This window comes from Propithecus coquereli, unplaced genomic scaffold (assembly GCF_000956105.1).
Source record: "Propithecus coquereli isolate 6110/MARCELLA unplaced genomic scaffold, Pcoq_1.0 Scaffold214, whole genome shotgun sequence".
Classification (NCBI taxonomy): domain Eukaryota; kingdom Metazoa; phylum Chordata; class Mammalia; order Primates; family Indriidae; genus Propithecus; species Propithecus coquereli.
This window is the reverse complement of record NW_012146523.1, coordinates 981,768-1,003,782: the sequence shown is the minus strand read 5'-3', so window position 1 is coordinate 1,003,782 and position 22,015 is coordinate 981,768. Positions and strand designations below refer to the sequence as shown.

At 40.5% G+C, this 22,015-nt stretch overlaps 1 protein-coding gene across 1 annotated transcript in view; it reads right to left on the bottom strand.

Moving 5' to 3' along the window:
* The window catches only part of NR1D2 (nuclear receptor subfamily 1, group D, member 2), a 31,203-nt gene extending 9,554 nt beyond the window's left edge, over positions 1-21,649 (bottom strand). Inside the window, exons 1-7 of the mRNA XM_012644570.1 lie at positions 21,317-21,649; positions 11,804-12,070; positions 10,824-10,912; positions 8,731-8,875; positions 5,638-6,263; positions 3,732-3,917; positions 2,168-2,378 (exon numbers count right to left, since the gene is read on the bottom strand). Coding sequence (XP_012500024.1) covers positions 2,168-2,378; positions 3,732-3,917; positions 5,638-6,263; positions 8,731-8,875; positions 10,824-10,912; positions 11,804-12,070; positions 21,317-21,332 — 1,540 coding nt within the window. The 5' untranslated portion in view covers positions 21,333-21,649. The remainder of the gene's footprint in view (positions 1-2,167; positions 2,379-3,731; positions 3,918-5,637; positions 6,264-8,730; positions 8,876-10,823; positions 10,913-11,803; positions 12,071-21,316) is intronic.
* Positions 21,650-22,015: the final 366 nt, after the last annotated feature.

The window sequence follows — 22,015 nt, the reverse complement described above, 5'->3', positions numbered from 1 at the left end:
TCAATGTTACTAGTGATCTTTTCTATTAAGGATATCATCTTTATTTTTAGCTTAATATTTTCTACATTTTCAAAGAACCAATATTAAACTTATAATCAGAAAAAAAAAAGGCTTTTGCAAAGAGAGTAAAACAAAATAAAAATCATATTCTTAGTGGAAAATATAAATGATGTAACTAGCAAGGTTCCTGGTATACAGTTCCCCTTCATCCCTTTACCATCAGTTCTTTCTCTGAACTATCTCTGGGACGTGGTTCCTTCTACTTCATCTCCCTTGCCCTAATTTATTTCAGGGGAGCTCATCCCACTGCTTCATACCCTAATGTTATTTCAACAGCCCCTCATCCTGACTATCCAGCTCTAATGACATACCTGTCTAATCCGCCCACAATAAAAATGCGGAACTAATGTTAAACATCACTTTGTTTACTCCTGATCATCCCTCTATTTAAGAACTTATGTTGACTTTCCACTGTCCCGCATTTTGGAAAAATTTCTCTGCTTAGTTCTCATAGCTGTTAGTCTATAACCAGGCACTCCCCTAAATCCCAAGCTTCGTGTCCCCCTCCTCCTTGATGCAGGGTCCAGGCCTGGGCCACTTACCGCTTCCCAAGCCCTATCCTGTGCTCTCCCACACCTGCCTTTCTATTTTTTCTTCACTGGGAAAACCTAATGAATCTAATATTCAAATTCCAGGTCGTCCAATTCTATCTTTCCTCAAAAAGCCTTCCAAGATGATTTCATCTTCCTTATTGTAACTCCTACTTACCTCAGTCAGAACTACACAGTTTAATACCATTAAGCTTTTTGTGTAGTTCTGTGTCACCAAAATACTTGGAGAACAAGCTTGTGCCTTAATGCTTCTTGCCTCTACCTGAACACCTAGCAGATAAGGCATATTCATGAAATAAAGAATTTAATAAGTATGATTATCTCTGGTTTCACACTAATAGGTTTATTAATTTTATGTCTACTTAAACCAATACTAATTACTTAAGAGATTCTGCAAATGGTAGGTAAAATGTAAGAGACACTACAAGGTCAGTAAGAAAATAGGTATGACTTATTGACATATTCCTTCCATACTACTTCCATGCCATAAATGCATTCTGAGTTATCCAGGTAGAGCTGGTCAGAAAAGGTAACCAAATTTGCATAAGTCTTCATTTATTCCACTGATGTACAGGCTCTTTAAGTCATACAAAGAACTTTCTCTCCTTAAAGAGTTACTAATTTATAGTTTAGCTACATAATCAGAGGCCATAATTTATAACTCTCACAGTGCCTAGCAGTGGGAAGCAAATGGAAAACATAAAGTCATATCAAAATACTATAAAATTCCCAAAAAAATGTTTCAAAATAAAGTGATACCTAAAAGTGGCTGGCACTTACTTAGATGTCCCCAAGACAGCCAGTGTCTCAATTTCCAAATTGCTGTTGGGAGTAACAATCTCTGCCTTAATAGCTATTATCTGAATTGAAATACTTTGGTCAGAAACAACTGTGAAATTGAGACACATCATCAATGACTCATATAAATAAACATTAAAAACTCAATAATCTTGGTCACTCATTCAGTGACTGAGTATCTCTTCTATGCCAGACTCTCACTGGGCTCACATGGTGCAACCCCTTCCTTTGACAGGATAAGGAACCCAAGACCCAAAATGATAAAATTACTTATCCAAGTCACACATAAAATTCAATGGTAGAGCTGGGCAAAAGCCTAGAACTCACAAGTCACAATCTTTGCAACAAACAATACTAGTGCCTCTTGATACTTTTAACATTTTCAAGTAACCTACATCATATTTTAATTAAAACCTAGATTCATATTAGAACCACCTATCTGGAGATATACAATGTTCCAAAAAATAAGTCTGTGAAATAAAGATTTAGATTCATAAAATTATGAAAAGCTAAAGATTAAGAGTGATAAATGCAAGAGGCCCAGATCTAAATATTATTTTATTCCTATAGCACTTTGACTTGTACTGTCATAATTTAGAAAAATAATTACGCAAAAAATAAAAAGTTCACATAATTTAGCATCTTCCTTAAGGCCTTATTCCCTCTATATAGCTTGTTAGAACCTAGTTAACTGCCATCTTCGCTCTAGTTGGCCACTATATGCTAGGTGTGGCACAATTTTGAACCAGCTTGCTTACCTGCAGATACCAGGACAACTGCTGTAAACAAACTCATTTCTTCATCACTAAGTTGGAGGGCATTTAGCTTCTCACTAAATTCAAACATAGAGTTTAGCAGGTCCCCTGCTCCCATTGAGTGTAAATCATCCACACTAAACTTCTTTCCACTTAAAAAGGTGACAGTACGCTCCTTTGCATCAAACAATGATGCAAATCGTACCATTAAAACCTGGAAAAAGAAAAAGACTTAAATGTGTTTGGGTAAATTTAATAGTAATACTAAAAACCAACTCAGTGTTCAAGTCATTTATAAAATATCCCACATATTTTTTAAAAACCCACATATATTATAAAAGAAAGTTGTAAAAGAAAAACTGAGTTTACTTTTGCCTACAACTACTCTGTTGAGGCAAATCCTCTACCAAAGTAATAAACACTCGAAAAAGAACATCAAAAGCAATTCAAGCCACCAATGGCAAAATATTTGAGCCCTGTGATACTATGAAACTCTATTAACAAAGATTCTGAAATGCAAATATAAAATTAAAGCAAGCAATAATGTCACGAAGTTTAAAACTGGGCCCTGGCCAAAGGCACTACAGAAACTCTTTAGGCAACCAAGTATATCACATGGTCTCTATGCTCTAAGTAAAAATAGCACCATTTCATGTAGCAACACTTGGAAACATCAAAACACCAAATGCAGCCAAGGCAAATGCAGCAGATGAACTCTTATTAGACTACTTCAAGAAACCATAACCCAGAGAGACTATACATAAATAAAACAATCACAATCAATCAACAATTACATTACTTACCTACCACACTCCCTCTATTATACTATTAATAAATCCAGGGACAAAAGGTGAAAATATATCCCTGGCTCCCTTCTCCTATTGATCAAAGGTTCAAGGATTTGGCCCACCAAATATCAACTTCCCCCCACCACACAAAATTTCAGAGTTATGCTTTAAGTAAGGTCTGAGTAGGTCCCAAGGCTTCTCACACCTCAGCAGCAAAAGTGAAGCCCTGGGGCTGGCTGGAAGTGAACGATACCTATCTAGTACCAGCAGAGTCACTGAGTGTGTCCTGCCAAAGTTGGCAACAGTGGCTACCCAAGCCCAGGCAAAATACATCACTGCAAGAGAAGCTGGAATAGAAAAATAACCAATGATCCTGAAGCAAGAAGATCTGACACGGTACATAACAGATGTCTCATATATCCCCGAAATATTCTACAATCTCCTAGAAGACAAAAACCACATTCTATTCATCCTTCTTATTCTGTACCGCACGTAGTAAACATCAGGCTAAGCTTTGAGTAGGTGTCTAACATTCTGCAGAAACTGCTAAGCCCACACCTGAAAGCAATACTAGAACTTGGAGTTCATAAGCTAGAAATACAGAACACTTACATTTCAAGTCCTAAGTAACTCTGGATTTACCTAGTCTCTTCCCAAAATCCTGAGATGATTGTTCTTTTGTTGGTGTTTTCAGATTTTGGACTATAAATACTTAGAAAAAAATGAAAACATGCACGATTACATGCTCTGCATCAATATTCAGGATAAATAAAACCCACCTCAAAAGTCCCAGCCTTTAAAAGGTTGACTTGGTCATGCTGAGAGAGATCTCTGAACCCAGGAATACGCTTTGCAAATTCCACCACTTCTTTCACTGCTGGAGTGAAGCTCATTGAAAATTCTTCCCAGATTTCATGCCCCGATTTATGTGGATCCACATACGGAGACTTACTCATTGGACAAACCTAGTATACACAAAACAGAAAAACTCTTAAATTGTAAGAGGTGGTAAAGAAATTTCAAAAGCGGCATCTCAATCATCAGAAACCCCAACATGAAAATTACTCCCAAATACGAGTAAAATCCACTGATATTAGCACTTTCTCCATCTGTTGCTCACCTCCCTATAGAAACCCTCTTGGCAACCTAATTTAAACAGTAACTAACTTACCATAAAGATGTAGCCTAAGCAAAAATACTATCTCTAATAAGCTATATTAAAAACCTGCTGCACAGGTTTAAGAGCTTATTTGGTAACAATGCTGCCACCTTATGCTGGTATATAGTGCTTTATGGTTTTCAAAACAAATTCACACATATTTGTTTCTCAATCCTATTAGTTATGGCAGATTATAATTTCCATTTCTTAGATACAGGAATGAGACTCTGAGGTTTAGTGACTTATCCAAACACAGAGAGAAGTCACAGGCCTAAGCCCAAACCCACATTTGGTTAATATTTCAAAACTCTCTTATTTCTAAATAGGCAGAATTACAATGTTATAATTTCCAAGAGGAAAAGATAGCAAAGTGACTCATTTTTTTAAAAAGATCACTGACCATTTATTTCATAAACAATGGTGTGACCACTGACTTCCACTTGTTCAATTAGGAAACACTGAATGCGGATACAAAGTGCGGCTTCTAAATGAGGAAAATAGGAAGCCAAGAAGTTATAAAACACTAAGAAGATTATGAAATATGCACCATCTACTCTATTAGTAAAATCAGTCTTTAAATTTTCTCTAAATCCATACAAGATCCAGGAATTGGATGATTATAAAACCATGGAGAATATCATGAAATCAAAACCTAAATGCCTACAGATTTTTCCCTCCGTAAGGCAGCCACTACACCTAACAAAATATAATGTCCATGGAATCAAATACTTGCGAGCAACAAAAAAATCTAACATGAAGATTGAAGCAGAGTCAACTATTTTGAAAATGAAAAAAAAAGACTTTAATTACCTGGCAGTAGAAAATACCAAGCCCTATTCAAAGGACCTCATGGTTTAAACTGGAAATGGTGTGGTACTGCTGTTTCTGATGAAATTTTGGCTGAATATGAACACAGTACTTTCATGTAGAATGTTGTATTTGATAAAAAAAAAAAAAAAAAACTTGAATGATATGAATAACATCACTTCATCTCATAGGATGAAGTCTGAGAAAACCTTTAGAAACTAGCCTATTAAATTAAAATATTCCTAAATTCTCAAACAATAGAACACCTATGCTCTATACCCAAAGACCTTTTTGCATTATAAGGGTTTAAAAAAAAAACCAAAAACCTCTTCCCATAGAAATCAATGAATTTATGGCAAGCTAGAAGATCAGCCCTTTGAGAAAATCTCAAAGCTACTACGGTACTAATTAATCAGAAAGCTGAAATTTTCAAAAGGATTTCCAAGAATTAAAGGATAATTCTGCATGAATCATATTTTAGATAAAATCCTAATCCCAATCATAACATCAATCAAATCACATGCTTGTACCTAGCTCTGTGTGAAATTAGGTCATTCAACAAGTATTGTTTATTAAAACCATATGACCTAAAATACACACAAAAACTGATTCTATAAATCTGACACCACCCCCCTCCAAGTTGGTATAGCCCCCAAATAAAAGAAAACCTTCCAAGCTTTCCTTGATACAAGGTGAGCAAAAAATTGATTTCACTATACCAGATGCATTCTCCCTCCAGTGTTGCACAGGTAACTATTCTTGTTCTCATTCTGAGAAAATCCATCTATCGGAATTCTATCACATACTCTTTGAGTATAAGCATTGGAGAAGTTCACACAATGTCCATTTGCAATACAAATGGCATGCCCATTTGGATAATGCATTATGTTCCTCCCTTTGTACTGTCCATTGAGATGCTGCTGGCTTTCACTACAGGGGAAATGGCTAAGCCCACTGCCACAATGATCATGATTTAAATTATATTGCTCCATGTTCTTGGCGATCCTTTCTCCTCTCTGGGGCTGCATGGTCTCAGCTGAGTTTTCACGATGCTCTTGATTATACATAAAGGTATCCTTGTGGGCTCTGGTCACCATGCCAATCACTTCTTCCTTTGCAAAATCAGAAGAGGGAGGAGGAGAGCTTTTGATGTTTTCTTGCTCCAGCTGGGGCTTGGGTCGCAGCTGCTCCTGTGCTGGTAAGGCTGTCTGTTCATGACGTTCTACTAACGTGTCATTCTGCAAGTGACTACTGAACTGGCTGTTCATCATGGTCTTCATTGCACTTTGCATTTCAATTAGCATCCTCTGTTTTTCACGCTTAGGAATACGACCAAACCGAACAGCTATTGAAGAAAAAAGATATTTAACATCTATATTCTAAATAAGACCTGTCTGTACAAAAGAATAACACAAAATTACCTCTAATAGCTATGGCCTCTAGTCATAACAAATAAAGAATGTGTCTACATGTCTCTCGCCCAAATTTTTCTAAATTTGTGGTCTTGATGTACCAAAGGCAGTAGGAGAGGGAGAGAAAATTTTCCATTTTTTTCCCAAAACAAAGGTAAGGAGAAGATCTCCTGGTATTTTATAAGCAAAATCTAAGAAAGAAATATGAAATTAACTAATGAAAACCACAGTTTGAAGCAGATCAGCATTACACAGCATCTTATTAACAAACCTGAGGGCTCTGTTCTCAAGAAAGTATTGGGATTCAGCTACCCACATCCATTAACATTAATGGAACCTAGGAGGTCCAATCACTTCCTGAACATCTGACCCTTGTCAATTCATTTTTATAACCTTACTCTCAAGATCTGACTATTAAATTATCGGGTCTCAGGCCGGGTGCGGTGGCTCACGCCTGTAATCCTAGCACTCTGGGAGGCCGAGGTGGGCGGATTGTTTGAGCTCAGGAGTTCGAAAGCAGCCTGAGCAAGAGCGAGACCCCGTCTCTACTAAAAATAGAAAGAAATTAATCGGACAACTAAAAATATATAGAAAAAATTAGCCGGGCATGGTGGCGCATGCCTGTAGTCCCAGCTACTCGGGAGGCTGAGGCAAGAGGATCGCTTGGGCCCAGGAGTTTGAGGTTGCTGTGAGCTAGGATGACGCCATGGCATTCACTCTAGCCAGGGCAACAGAGTGAGACTCTGTCTCAAAAAAAAAAAAAAAAAAAAAAAAATTATCGGGTCTCTTCGGCTTCTTAAAAAAGAAAAATCTTTTTTTTTGAGATAGGGTCTCCCTCCATCACCCCAGCTAGAATGCAATGAAATCATCACAGCTCACTGGAACCTCAAACTCCTGGGCTCACACAATCCTCCTGTCTCAGCCTCCCGAGTAGCTGGGACTACAGACGTACACAGCCACATCTGGCTAATTTCTCTATTTTTTTTGTAGAGACGGGGTCCCACTCTTGCTCAGGCTGGTCTCAAACTCCTGGCCTCAAGCAATCCTCCCATCTCGGCCTCCCAAAGTGCTAGGATTATATGCGTGAGCCACCACACCTGGCCCAGAAAATCTTAAAAAAAAAAAAAAATCATGATCAATAGAATGCAGTTATTGGAAAAAAACTTGTTGGATTTTAATTAAAAATCAATGAAATAAGTAAAAATGAGATCAGTTATCCTCCATTCTTTTAGAAGCTAGTCTTAGAAGGTGTCCTGTCTCTAATAAGCCTATCCCTTACTAAGGGAAAGAAAAAAGCTTCTTTCTAGTCTAATATATACACAGAGATAATAAAAATTCAACATACCCTCCTAGAAAGCCTTACTAATCTAATTGTAGCCCCTGACACAATCACTATCAAAGACAAACAATTTTACTGTGCCTCATACTTTACCTCCACTCCTTCCTTCACAAATGATTACCAGTTTTATTCTTTTTGGGCAATCACAATATACATTGACTATTTTTATAGCATTAGTACTTCTAGTCTCTTTAAAAAATTTCAGACAACTGAAAAACATCAATTGCTGAAATCTGTTATTCAAGAAACTCCTTATTGCAATACTCTATTTCTGTATCAGTTAAGATATTAGAGTTACCTAAGGGATTGCTTCAATGACCCTTCCTAGATAAATATGAAGTTTATTCTTAGCAATTCATAATTAACCCTACTAAACTAATCCCTCTGAAAACTTCATACCCCTCTATAATGTTATTTAAAACAGGGACTATCCAAAAAAAAGATGTCCCTAAGCAAAATGAGGAGTCACACATCTTCGAAAGATGTCATCCACAGATAATACTTGTAGTCCCACAAATTACCACAACTTTTACTTTTTAGTGGGAATGGATCATGCCAAAATTGAAGAATCACCTTTACTCCAGACCCTAATGTGTCTTTCAATTTTGTATCTCCTTTCCAAGTGTTCAAAATCTGTGCCCCAAAAGCACATTACCATTTCAGGGCTAAGAAAGCAAGGGAGATAATTCACATAAGAAATGGGGTCCTCAGTAATGCTAAGAAATCAAAAAGAAAGAGCCAAAGATTCCTATATCAAGAAAAACTAGATTGTTTTTTTAGGGAAAAAAAAAAAGCAATCAAATTGTATAGAAAAAATTGGGATTTTTACAAGAAGCAGATAAAAAAAAAGTTGAGCCAAAAGCTGTTTCTGGAATAATGATGCTAAAATTTGACTTTAATGAATTTGGTGTCCTACAAGGAATCAAAATGTGTTTTTTGAAATCTACTTCACCCAAAGTACAAAAGGGCCACTGGTAACTGGCTTATAGCTCTGGTTTATGCTAAGAAATAAAAGCCAAGCTCCATATACTTTAAGAACACTCTTTAAACTGGGAACATACCATCTCTTGACATTCCAACAGAAAGACACTTTTTGAAGCGACATTGCTGGCATCTGTTCCTATTCATTCTCATTATAGAACAGTTTTCATTCTTCAGGCACTTCTTGTACTGGATGTTTTGTTGAATACTTCTTCGAAAGAAACCCTAAGAACAAAGGAAGATTTCTCCATCCATTTAAGAACATCTAAATGAAGTCCTTATAAGCACTGCCCCCACATATATCTATCTAGTATATGACTAGCTATCTGGGAAACAACTTTGGCTTAAGACAGAGGGAAATGTAATATTGGCATACAAAGTTTAAATGGATTTGTACTGGCATGAGTAAGTACCTATACCTACTAGCCAAGCAAAATTCTTCCTTTTGGACATCATTTGTACTTGCCTAAAGCACCTCTTGTAACAACTACACTTTTCCTTGTTACCAGATCCTGCCTGCAGCCTCATTTTCCATCTCATACTTTTAATCACATACGAATTCCAAAACTCTTGAAATATAAATGATTAATTCTTAAAAAGTTGAAAACTGTGTTCGATAGCTATAATTCCCTCACTAGACTTCTGGATTACATTAGCAAAGGTTGGTTTTTCCTCAATTATCATCTGCTAATACTGGCAAAGCCACTTATACATGCCAGATGTCCCTGGCTACTTGTCAGCAACAGGTGTGTGTTATACCACATACCCACAGAGCAGCTAATGATCCAAGGAAAACCTGTCCCCAAGTAGAAGGCTACAAACAGCTGCCTTTACTCCACAAACAATTTAAGTACATGCCCTGTTATAGGTCTTCAAAGATCTCCAGCTTAATGGTTGAACAGAACCAGGTAGAACAGAAAACTCAAGAACACAATTACCAAATTATTTTAAGCAAGTTTTCCTTGAATATCTTAACTACACATTTCATGAACCTATATTAAGTAGCTGTGAAATATAACATTTTATATTTTATTATTGTGATATTATACACTTGACTTGGATACTACAAGAACTGACCTAGACACGTTTAAGAGAGTACTACACAAATGTGTATTTATCAAGAATATGCAATTCCACTCATTCAGTTTGTACTTTTATTTTCTAGTTATAAAGAATGATGCCTGCCCCAAAATTATTTCACATGTTTGTAAAAAGAAAAACAAAAGTAAAAACAATATTTATAGAATTTTTAAAACAGTGGAAAAATGCTACACATATAAAAAATACTGACTAGTCTTATGAAGCGACCTAGCTATTAAAAGCCGCCAAACTTGTAGTTCATTCAGAGCTACTCTAGAAAACAGTTCCTCTCCCATCATGTACATTCATTATCTTATTCACCCACTATATCCTGCAAAACTAGATTCCTTCTAGTCTTAACTGAGAGAACAGCAAGAATATGTGTCCTTGCCATGTTAATTTTTGATACTCAGGAGAAAGAATTGTGCCAGATTTAAAAAGAGAGAGAGAAAGAGAGAAAAATCCCTATACATTAATAGGGAAGTAGAGACTACCTCATTTGGAATTATTTGACCAATGCTCTAATAGCTATAACTAGGAAATATTCAACTAAACATAGAAATAAAATGTAGCTTTCCCAAGTGCTCAATTTATATTCAAGATTATTTTACTCACTTAACATTATTTGTTAAGACATCACATTTTTTACAAGTATTCCCCTCCCAATACCTAACATGTCAGAATTTAAAAGTATCTGATGAGACCTAATTCAAAACTTGGCTTAAACTAAATTCCAACAAGGCAGGAGTGGTACCTAATCTGTTTTGCTCCTCGGTGTTTCCCTACCACCTAGAACTGTGCCTGGCACACTGATGAATGAGTATGTGCTGCACTTGGTTTCACACCATAAGTACATTTAATTGAGATGGCAAATTTATTTTGATCAAAATCTAACAGAAAAACAAAATACGTTGAATTAAGAATATTTTTCAAAACAGGTTATGTTTATACACTACATAAAAAGCTTAAAACTTAAGAAGAGAAGCAGACTTCTCTCTCCCTCTCAGATTATCAACTGTGGAAACTGGTAAACCTAACCCCAACTTCTTTAATCCCAAAATCAGTAGCTTAAAGAAACAAAAGCATGCTTTACCTTACAGCCTTCGCAAGCATGAACTCCATAGTGGAATCCTGACGCCACATCCCCACAGACTTTACACAGTAGAACCATGCCACTAAATTCTAGGGCACAAACAGACATGACACGAAAAGCTGGAACTGTTTTCCTTCCAACTGAATATTTTATTTCATTCAACTTCCAAGTGATTTAAAAAGATAGATATCTACTTTTATAATGTAAAAGAAAAATCTTTTACATCAAACTAACAAATCAAAGGTAATCACAGTTTTCTTTTAAACACAGGTTATGGCACTGCCAAGAATATCTCACAGGGCTGGTTTTTTCCTTTCCTGATGATTTTAAACTGAAATTTTATAAATGTAGTTACTTTATACCAGGTATGGAACCAGAACTAAGAAAAAAATTCTCCTGGAGAAGAATTAAGAATTCAGGCAGTGAAATCAATCAATAAAAAGTGCTAACAGATGTCCCCACAGGCAGCTGTATTAGTTCAATTCACATACAGGAGCCAGATAGGTCCCATCTCTTCCTTACCCTCCCATATACCAGTCCTTGTTAGTAAATACTTCCACACTCACTCAGGAGTCCAAAGCCCACTACTCATTTGATTATCCCAATCCCGCTTGGTGTCCTAATCTCAAATTTCATGAAAAGTAAACTCCTTCCTACAATGAGCAGTACTCTGAACAAGATTCAGTACCGGCAGTCCAGAAGAAAGGTTAACGGTGAAGATGTGGTAAAAGGAGGTACCCTAAGGAGGTCAGGCAGAATATGTAATCATATATCTTCCTCTGACGCGAGAATCAATTATGTCAGCCCCAGGCTATAACCTCTAGAACCATCACTGATTTCTTCCCTAGCTACTATCTATGATTACCCAGAAGGGAGTGAAAATTATACCTAGAAATATAATGGCCCCCTCCAAACGAAAAGTTGATAAAATAAGCCACATCTGAAATTAACGGCAGCAACCTTTAGAAAACTAAACTTACTTGTCACACCACTATGGCTCTTTGTCATCCCCGGTGCACTCGATTTGCTTGTTTTCACAGAACAATCTATTCGATCACTCTTCAAGATGCCTTCAATATTAGAGAGATCACCGTTCTTGGGATTACCATTCGTATCAGAATTGGAGCTATTTGGAGAAGATGGAACAGACGAAGAGGAGGACTGGAAACTATTCTCAGAACCCTCACTGTGACAAGAGGCAGGGCTAGAGGCTGAGCTGGAAGAACTGATATAGGCAATCACACCTCCTAGAAAACGGGGAAACCAGATCATTAGATACAAGGTAATATGTATTTTTATTTTTGCAAATCTCAACAGTAAAGCCATCATCTTTAGAAACACACTACTGAGAGCTTAGCACAGAAAGGGTAAAAAGAAGAAAATAAAATAAAATAAAAAAATAGGTGATAGTAAATGTTTATTTACATCAAAAGTAGAAAGTAACTTATTTCTTATTATTCTTCCTGCTTCCGCAAAGTTCAAAGCACGTATAACTCCTACTGATTTAAAGGTGATTAAATCACTGGCTTGGTTACTCTGAGCACATGCAGATCCAAACCTAAAGCTTTTCATTTTCTAATCTTCTCCTAAAAGGATTGAAACACATTCCTGAGTGACTTCAGAGCTTAGAGGAAACAAACTGTTTTGGCCATGAAAAAACCTGGTTCTGGTCTTTTTACCGCCTTGATTATACCTTTATCAGAAACAAGCCTTGAAACAAGTTCATCATTTGTCTCCCCCAGCACTTGGCTAAAAATATGGGTTAATCAAGAACAGATGTAACATTTGGAACTCCGGATAAAGTAATTTATCTCAAAATGGGGACCCTTTCATAGCCATCATTCCCACGCCTTTCTGTTCTGATGCTCTCTGAAGGCTTCTATGACAATCCCTAATGCCCGGCTCCATACTCTCCCAGAGTCTCCACCCCAGTCCGCCATTGGACTTGCAGGCACATTCATCTCTAAGCAGCTCTTAAGGAATCAGACTACTTGTTCTTCTGACTCACTATTTATAGATATTAAAGAAACTGGAAGGAAGAATACATGCTGTAAGAGAATAACAGTAAGGCTGAAGCTAATTCCCTCTTCACAGGGATACTCTCAAAATACAATTCACAACTTTACCAATATAATCTCCACAACCCCTCTGAAAATTGGTCTTGACCTCTTAAAGACTGTAAACTTCCCAGGTTAAGAAATAGCACTTAAAATTATTCTCAGGATATAATTTTAAACTTCTTTCCTCAAACAGATAAAGTGTTCTAAAGAGAAACCTCTTGGCCAAATATATTATTTTTCCAAATCCCAGGCCAAACAAGTAATTCTCATCCTCTCTGCCAAGGTCTACTGTGGTTTCATTTCTTCTTCCCTTCATCAACAAACATTTACTGGCTTTTCAGTGTGCATTATATACAGAGGTTAATTATATCTCTTCTATCACTGTCCTGAACTCTTATTTACACCTGAACTCTTATTTATACCTACTATTTGCCTATTTCTCAACTAGACCATAAGAACCTAGGTGCAGAGTGTCTCTTAATTCTCTGTGCATGCTTTCCAGGTAATAAGCTTGCCACACATACTTTTTAAGACCTACTCCTCTGCATTGTGAACTTCACATCTAATAACACGGACAGATTCCAAGTAGTATAAAACATAAAACATTATAATAGAAAGCCACAAGTAAAACAGACATCACATTTCTGACAACAATCTAGATAACTATACTGAGCAGTAAGTGGACAATTTTGCACCTTCCAAAGTGACAAATGCAATTTAAGCATTTACTCTGAAATAAAAACTTCCTCTGGCCAGGTGCAGTGGCTCACACCTATAATCCTAACACCTTGGGAGGCTGAAGCAGGAGGATCACTTGAGGCCAGGAGTCCAAGATCAGCCTCAGCAATATAGTGAGACTCCACATCTACAAAAATTTTTTCAAAAATTAGCCAGCATGGTGGCACGTGCCTGTAGTCCTAGCTACTGAGGAGGCAGAGTCAGGAGGATCACTTGAGCCCAGGAGTTTGAGGTTGCGGTGAGCTACAATGACACCACTGTACTCTAGCCTAGGCAACAGAGCAAGACCCTGTCTCCACAAAAAACCTTCCTCTGCTCAAGGGAAATGATTTCCCAGTCTATTTTTTATTTAAATAAGATGCATATTTTATCAATCATTTTTTTATAAAACCACGCAGCAAAATGCTAAGGCCAAAACAATCCCCAAAAATTGAAAGACATTCACTCTGCCTGTTTTTCTTCCACAGGCAAGAAAAAAGAGGCAAAGAAATGTTAAACCACTTTTAGTCTGTCATGTTGAAATTAGATATCAGGTATGTATTTCAGCACCAATTATATATTGAGGCTGGGAAACCCTGAGAAGTAAAGCACAATCACAACTCTGGCTTTGAATACAACCCAGAAGATAAAATAGGTGCCTACTATACCAAGAAACACACAATGTTGTTCATCATACACAAACTTAATACACATAAATTCAACTATATGCATTTGGTTTTGAAAGACAAAAAATATCAGTAATGTGGTCAATTCCATCTATTATTTTATTCATTAAGAATATGTCTGGTATCAGTCTTGAGGTTGGAGGTGTGAATCTGCTCTTCCTACAGTTAGTCTCACTTACACCCGCCAGAGGGAAGCTAGAGCTTTACAATTAATAAAATATTTTTCCTGCAATGTGGTCCGTAAATACAAACCAACCATTCTCAAAGTGTGGTCCCTATCTTGGGGAATCAGCATCACCTGAAATCTGTTAGAAATGCAAATTCTCAGGCCCCACTGCATGTCTACTACATCAGAAACCTTAATAAACCCTCTTGGTGATTCTGATGCACATTAAAGTTTGAGGAACACTGCCATAAGCCAACCACTTCATCTGTGCTCAACGGAAAACAAAGTGATCAAGGGCAGTTTTCATCTACTACTGATTTTAAAATCTAAAAGCTCCTAGATTTTGAACACAAGCTTCCCAACTTTATTTTTATCATCCAGAGAAATTATGTAAAATATATATCATCAAAACTAGCTGGTGCTTTTTCAAAATACATGTTTCCAAGGCTCTGTCCAGATTGGAGAAGGTATCCTCAGGAATTTTTTTTTTTTTTTGGAGACAGGGTCTCACTCTGTCCCTCACGCTGGAGTGCTGTGGTGTCATCATAGCTCATCGCAACCTCAAACTCCTAGGCTCAAGCTATCCTCCTGTCTTAGCCTCCCAAGTAGCTAGGACTACAGGCACATGCCACCACACTGGCTAATTTTTTAAATTATTTTTTGTAGAGACAGGGTCTCACTATATTGCCCAGGCTGGTCTCAAACTACTGGCCTCAACCAATTTCCTCCCAATATGCTCAGATTACAGCTGTGAGCCACTGCGCCCAGACCAAGGAATATCCATTTTTAACAAGCTCCCCAGGCAATTCTTTGCACATCAAAATTGTAAAATGGCTGGAATCAGTGAATTCCAAATTGGCCCATAGTTTTAAAGGTTGATGTTTTCATTGACTGCCTGAATTTTATTAAGACCCTGTGAATCCAAAGAAAAACCACTTTAACCTATAAACCTATTTAATGTCATGTTACTGGGTAAAACCATTGTGCTTTTATAAAACTTCAGAGATCTGAAGTTCATTTGAGAAATTCCAGGTATTAATAAAGTGCTAATTTTTTCACACGTGTTTCCACTCAGAATAGGATACTGTGCAAAGTCAAATAGTATTCTTAGTCCTCAATGAACTCCCAAAGGAAGGTCTCATAGCTATTTGTCTTTTCTAAAGTAATGCCTTAGGTATTAAATTCACGCCTAACATCTCAGGAGGATAAAAGATGAGAAAGTGACATCTTTCCTTGGATGTAAGACTTTCCTAAAGCCAGCATTTTGAGTCATTTTTATTCACAAGGTCTTCTGACTACCTTAGGTTAGAAATAAACTTTTAGAAATCAGAGCCATTCAGATGGCTTAAGAACTGCTTAAAAGCACTGACTGGGCAATGCAATGTATTGTAATTACCCAGAAAACAACTTCCTTTGCAAAAGCTCAAAAATAAACCCTAAGAAAAATTACAGGGCTATTATCAATCCAGGTAAGATTCAATTTCTATCTTTAGAGATTTCAAACATTTGTGCCAGGTGCCATAGAATCAGGATGATCCATCTGGAAGCAGCTGCAGTCTCCTAGCAAGATCTTCAACACTGATTTAGTTGTCTTAGTATATACTCTTGCTACTGGACATCACTCTACCAACCTGATTGTTAGCAACCATGTGGGTTAAATTTTAATTTCAATTGCCTAGAAGGCAGGGAGTACATCCAGTAGTTCCTCAACCCAGTGAAGAAAAGAAAGCGAAACTACACGTCACCACATACCTATAGGATTCCAAGAATAAAATGACACAATTTCACATCGCATTTCATTCTCAAAAGAACCCTGAGAATTAACTTTCATTAACTCATTTTTATAAATGAGAAATTCAGAGCTCAGAGAGGGTAATACATCAACTAAGTGGCAGGGCCAGAGTTGAAAGTTAAAGCTGTCCAATTCCAGAGTACAAACTATTATTACATTCTTTTTTTTCTGAGACAGAGTCTCACTCTGTCGCTCAAGCTAAAGTGCAGTGGCATCATCATAGCTCGCTGCAACCTCAAACTCCTGGGCTCAAGTGACCCTCCTGCCTCAGCCTCCCAAGCAGCTGGCACTACAGGTGGGTGCCACGACCGCCAGCTAATTCATATAAATACATATATATATATATATATATTTTTTTTTTTTTTTTTTTTTGTGGTAGAGACAGGGTTTCACTCTTGCTCAGGCTGATCTCGAACTCCTGAGCTCAAGCGATCCTCCCGCCTTGGCCTCCGAAAGTGCTAGGATTACAGACATGAGCCACCAAGCCCGGCCCAAACTACTATTTCTTAGTGAGACGACTTGGGCAAGCAATTCACTTTGAATCTCTCTAAGCCTGAGTCACCGTCTATAAAATGGGAGTATCTCCCAGAGTTATTACAAAGATTGAAATGAAATGGTGTTCATAAAAGGGATTATTAAAGTGCTTTTTGCACACACAGTTTTTGATGATAAAGCAAAAAGGTAAAATCCCCAAACCAGCAAGTCCCAACACCTCCAGAACAGGCAGAATGTGCTTCTTAGATGCCTTGAGCTAAAATTAGATGAGGCAGTTTTCTCTATTTTTAGTTGAAAGGGACCCTGGAGCTAGGCCAGGTTCCCAGGCTAGGGCTTACCCAGTGGTCAACTTCAGACAAGCCAGACATCAATATCCACTTTTGCATTGCTGGAAAGCACTTATTGTTCCTGCATATACTGGGTCTTCTTACCCCTTTTCCAGGCTTTTCTGTCATTAAAACGCTCCCACTCTCAATGGCTCACCATCCTGGAAAGTATGCCTGACTTCAAATGGACAAATTCAAGTCATGACTGTACTTTTTTGCCTTGTGACTTAAAAATTTTACCACCAAAGAGCTTTAGTTTCCTCATTTTAGAAGTGGGTTATTAATAATTCCTACTCACAGTGTGGTAGAGTATAGATCTAATTGAAGTACTAAACTTCCAATTGTGTCCTGGGTGTCAGGGCTCCAGAGAACAGCATGGTCCCTTCCCTAAAAAGCCTTATAGGCCACCGGGGTAAACACTTGCTAATGTGAGCAATGTTTCACACAAATGACTGTGAACTGCTGAGGACCATACTAAAGAGGGCAGAGACCAAGAGGGGTAAACACAGCCAAGATAACAATATCTAAGTGGGGTCTTGAACAATGTGTAAATTATTAAATGATATATCATGTAAGAAATTATACTTTTTTAAGTGGGGTGATAAAAAAATAAAGAGAACTTATTTTGTAAAATAGTATTTTTGTCTCCATATAAATTACTGAAGACAGGAGGCCAAGGCGTAATCTAGTGTCTGGAAGAAAACCAACTTGACTGGCAACAATATTTTTTTTTTTTTTTTTTTTTTGAGACACAGTCTCACTCTGTTGCCCAGGCTAGAGTGCCGTGGCGTCAGCCTAGCTCACAGCAACCTCACACTCCTGGGCTCAAGTGATCTCCTGCCTCAGCCTCCCAAGTAGCTGGGACTACAGGCATGCGCCACCATGCCGGCTAATTTTTTCTGTATATATATTTTTAGCTGTCCAGATAATTTCTTTCTATTTTTTTAGTAGAGACGGGGTCTCGCTCTTGCTCAGGCTGGTCTCGAACTCCTGACCTTGAGCGATCCACCCGCCTCGGCCTCCCAGAGTGTTAGGATTACAGGCGTGAGCCACCGCGCCCAGCCAACAATATTAAAAAAGAGAGGAATAATGAAATTGGGAGGCTCTGCAGATGCCTGCCCTTTTCCACCTGCTATGACCTATGCCACTGCAAACTAAGTGGATCCATACACTATCTCCTTCGCCCCCAAGAACACGGGACTAGCAAGTTGTGCACAAACCTTCCAGTTATGTAGGCTAAACTCCATTACAGCATAGTAGTTAAACAGTTTGTACTCCCCAAGAGGACTTCATGGATTCAAATTCTGGCTCTACCACGTGCCTGGGTAATTTACTTAATTTCAATTTACTAAGCCCCTCATCTTTAAGATGGTGGCAACAGCATCTTCCTTCATAGAATTAATGTAAGGAATCCATGTTAATGGCCTGGCACATAGTAAGTGCTCAACAGATATTGGTGATTATAATTTTGCCATCCTTATGCTGAAGAGTTCAGTCAGAACAGTTCAAACAAAACTAACTCTCCCTATCATTTCTTCTTCCTCTTTTTAATGTCATACAGACCCAGTGGTTTCTCTGTAGGTTATTTGCACACTACCTTTTCGATCCCTTAACCTTACAGACTAGTCAAGCAAGTTCCTACTTTTCTTACGATTCTTCCCATTATCTTGCTGTTTCTCCCCCCAAGTGAAGATTTCTTTGCCCTTACATCCCTCTGATTTTTTTTCAAGTTAAAATAACACAGTAGATTTGTAGAGATAGACTGTGTAGGAATGTTCTCCTAATTTTTAAAATGTGAATTACATCCATGGTTATGCATGTGCAATGAGTTATATTTTACTTCAAAAAAAACACTTGGTATACTCAATCAAAATCTTTCTGTGACAAAAATGTATAGAGTCAATTTCTCCTACCACTTCAGTATTTCACATTTGTATTAGTCACGGACAGAGTAGACAGTGTGTCATAAATTATAGGGCAGTAAGATTAAATGACCACTGGTTGAATGTGTATCAACGGATATCAACCTAGAGGGAAGGGCAGATGTGTGCCACACAGCACTGAACTTGACCCCACCCTGGTCAATGTTTACAACAATCTGAAGGAAGGTAAAGGGAATGCTTACTAAAGCTCCCTCTTACAGGGAGCAAACTGTTAATATACTAGCTAACAGCTTGTGACAACAGTGAACTTGGAGCCAAACAAGAGAAAACTTAAGAAAAATAATTGCATATGCCTACACTTCAAGTCAAGCAATTATCTGCACAATGAATGAAACCCAGCTTCAAAATAGTTCATATTAAAGGTCCTAGCTGATTGCAAAGTTACTGTGAGTCAGCAAAGAAATATGCCAAAAAAAATAAGCCTGCCAGAGAGCTCATTTGCAGCAGGATCCAAAAACAAAGAGGGCAACTTGGAACTTGGTAATTGTCCAAGCACTTCCTCAGGGGCCTGTTCTGTCACTTCTGGGTGCTACATCCCAAAGGGCAACCAGGATGATGAGTGATCAGAAAAAACAACACGGAGCAAGGGATGAGAAGTGTTAATTGGAAGAACTGAAGGGGGCAAAGGACCGGCACTGTCATCCAGGGGAATTTTTATAATTTGTAGCTCCAAAGACAAGATTAAGATCAGTGATCAGGTTCCAGGAAGGCTCAAAGCAGAGAAAAACTTCCTACGCACTTGAGCCAGCCTTCTGAGGATGCAAAGCTGGAAGAATATATGATAAAGGCTGAGTTGTAAGAGGCTGAACCTGATAACCTCTGAATTCCTCTCACGTGAAAGTTTAATGCTACGATAGAGTTACTGAATTTTTAAAAATACCCTTAAAGGATAAGCAGGCGCATTAGGTAATTAAAACACAATTAGAAAATGACTTTATTTTTACTGTTGGCCTAAAAGTCACAATACACTTGTTACCAAGGCATGATTCTTAGACGTGCATATATCTCAAAAAAATAACAAAAACTGGCTGCTTCTGCAACCTCGGTATGTGTAAGGGCCATCATTTGGGGCAGACAAAAGGGGGAAAGGGAGCACGGTACTGTCCCGTGCTAATGTAACAGAAAATTTAACAAGAAAAAGATCTAAAGCCAAATTCTCTTAATCAGGTTCAGGAAGGGTCAGGGACTCACAGGATTACAATTTTTTAATTTAAATGAAGAAGGGCCGCTCTTATGTAAGGTCTCGAAGTCACCTAAGATCACCTGAGTCATCCAGACCATACGCGAGCTGAATGATGAGCTTCGGGTGTGACCCGTTTACAGTAAAACCCCAGCCCGAGGGGATTTTCGAGCCGTTTTTAAGACTGTGGGTGTCTAAGACAGGTCGTGTCCTAGAGGAAACATTTTTTTCTGTTAATAGTGAGGCGACATCCTAACAAGGGCGGGTGTTACCCAGTATGCGGGGTACTGTTCGAGATCTAAGCGCCTCAGAGGTCCTTTGAGGGTCTCCCATTAGGGAAGCCCCACGCTTCCCTCCAGACGCCTCCTTCGGCCTGTGGAGAGCCCTCGCCCCGCACTTCCTCCTCAGGCTCTCCAAGACATGAAGCCGCCAGCGTCACCAGGCGCCGGGCGACCCAAGGTCCACACCTCGGGGTGACCTCGCGGCCGCGCCCGCACCGGCCGGGGCACTGCGGCTCAGTGCCCGCCCCAGGGCCGCCCCGCCGCGGGGTTCAGCGGCCGCGCACGCGCGGCCTCCTCCGCAGTGTGCAACTCCGCGGGGGAGGGAATCGCTGCCACGTCACAGCCCGGAGGGTTCCAAAGGGGCGGGGCCTCCCGGGAAACCGTGGCGCTCCCGGCCGGCGCGCGCGCGATCCCGCCCCCACGTGTCCCTGCGGCCCCGGGGAATGTGGGTCAGGGAGCCGAGCGGCCTCACGTGTCCCCGCCCGCTGCCGCCGCCTCAGCGATCATTATGTAATGCCGCGTCACGCGCCCGCCCAGCCAACCGGCGCCCGCGCGCCGCCGAACGTAAACACAGCGCGCACGTGGCTCGCGCGGCCGGGCCATGTGAGGGGGGGGCCGGGCCGGGTGCCGCCGGGCCGCGCTGCGGCTTTGCAGGGAGTCGGGAGGGAGGGCGCGGAGCGGCCCGGGGGGCGACGGGAACCGAGCCCGAGGCGGACAAGCACCGCGCAGCAGCCCACCATGCCCCGCGGGGCCTGGGGACACCCCCTGCCACCGCCCTCCCGAGTGCCCCAGCGGGCTCCGAGAGCCCCCTCGGCCGGCCCCCCATCCGCCGCAGTCTGGCTCTTACCCGCATTCACCTCCATGGTGCCCTCGGGCAGGGGGCCGAGGCCACCCGCTTCCCGCAGAGGGGCAGCGCCGCCGCCGCTGCCTCAGCGCCGCGCCGCCCCGGGCTGGAAGCAGCTGTGGTCGCCGGGCCCCCTCATGAGCAGGGCAGGCGGGGCGCCCGGGACCCGCGCCCTGCAGCCGGAGGGCGGGCTGCAGTGAGCGAGGATGGTGGGGCCGGCGAGCGGCGCTCCTCGCGGGGTCCCTGACAACAAAAGCGGCGGCGCGGCGGCTTCCTGCAGCCAGCGCACCGCGGCGGCGAGGGCGGCTGACGGGGAGGGCAGCGCGACCATGTGACCCGCGCACACACCCCCTCCCTCTGCCCGCCCCTCGACCGGCCGCTGCGGCGACTCCGCCCATCCCCGCCGCTCCCCTCCCTCCGCGTCTCCCCCTCCTCTTTCCTGCCTCCGCTTCACTCTTCTCCTCTTCCCCCTTCCCGAGCCCCTCCTCTTCCTCCCTTTTCCCCTCCACACCCTATATCTCCTTTTCTCCCTTTCTGCCTTCCTCCTCTTTCCCCCTCCTGCCGGCTGCCCTTCCCGCCTCGGGCCCGGAGCCCCCTCCACGCCTGCTCCCCAGACTTGCCCACCCCTTCTCTGCACCTAGTGACTCCTCAGGTCACCTCGGATGGCTACCAAGGACCGCGCCGTGGCGCCGAGCGGGCGTG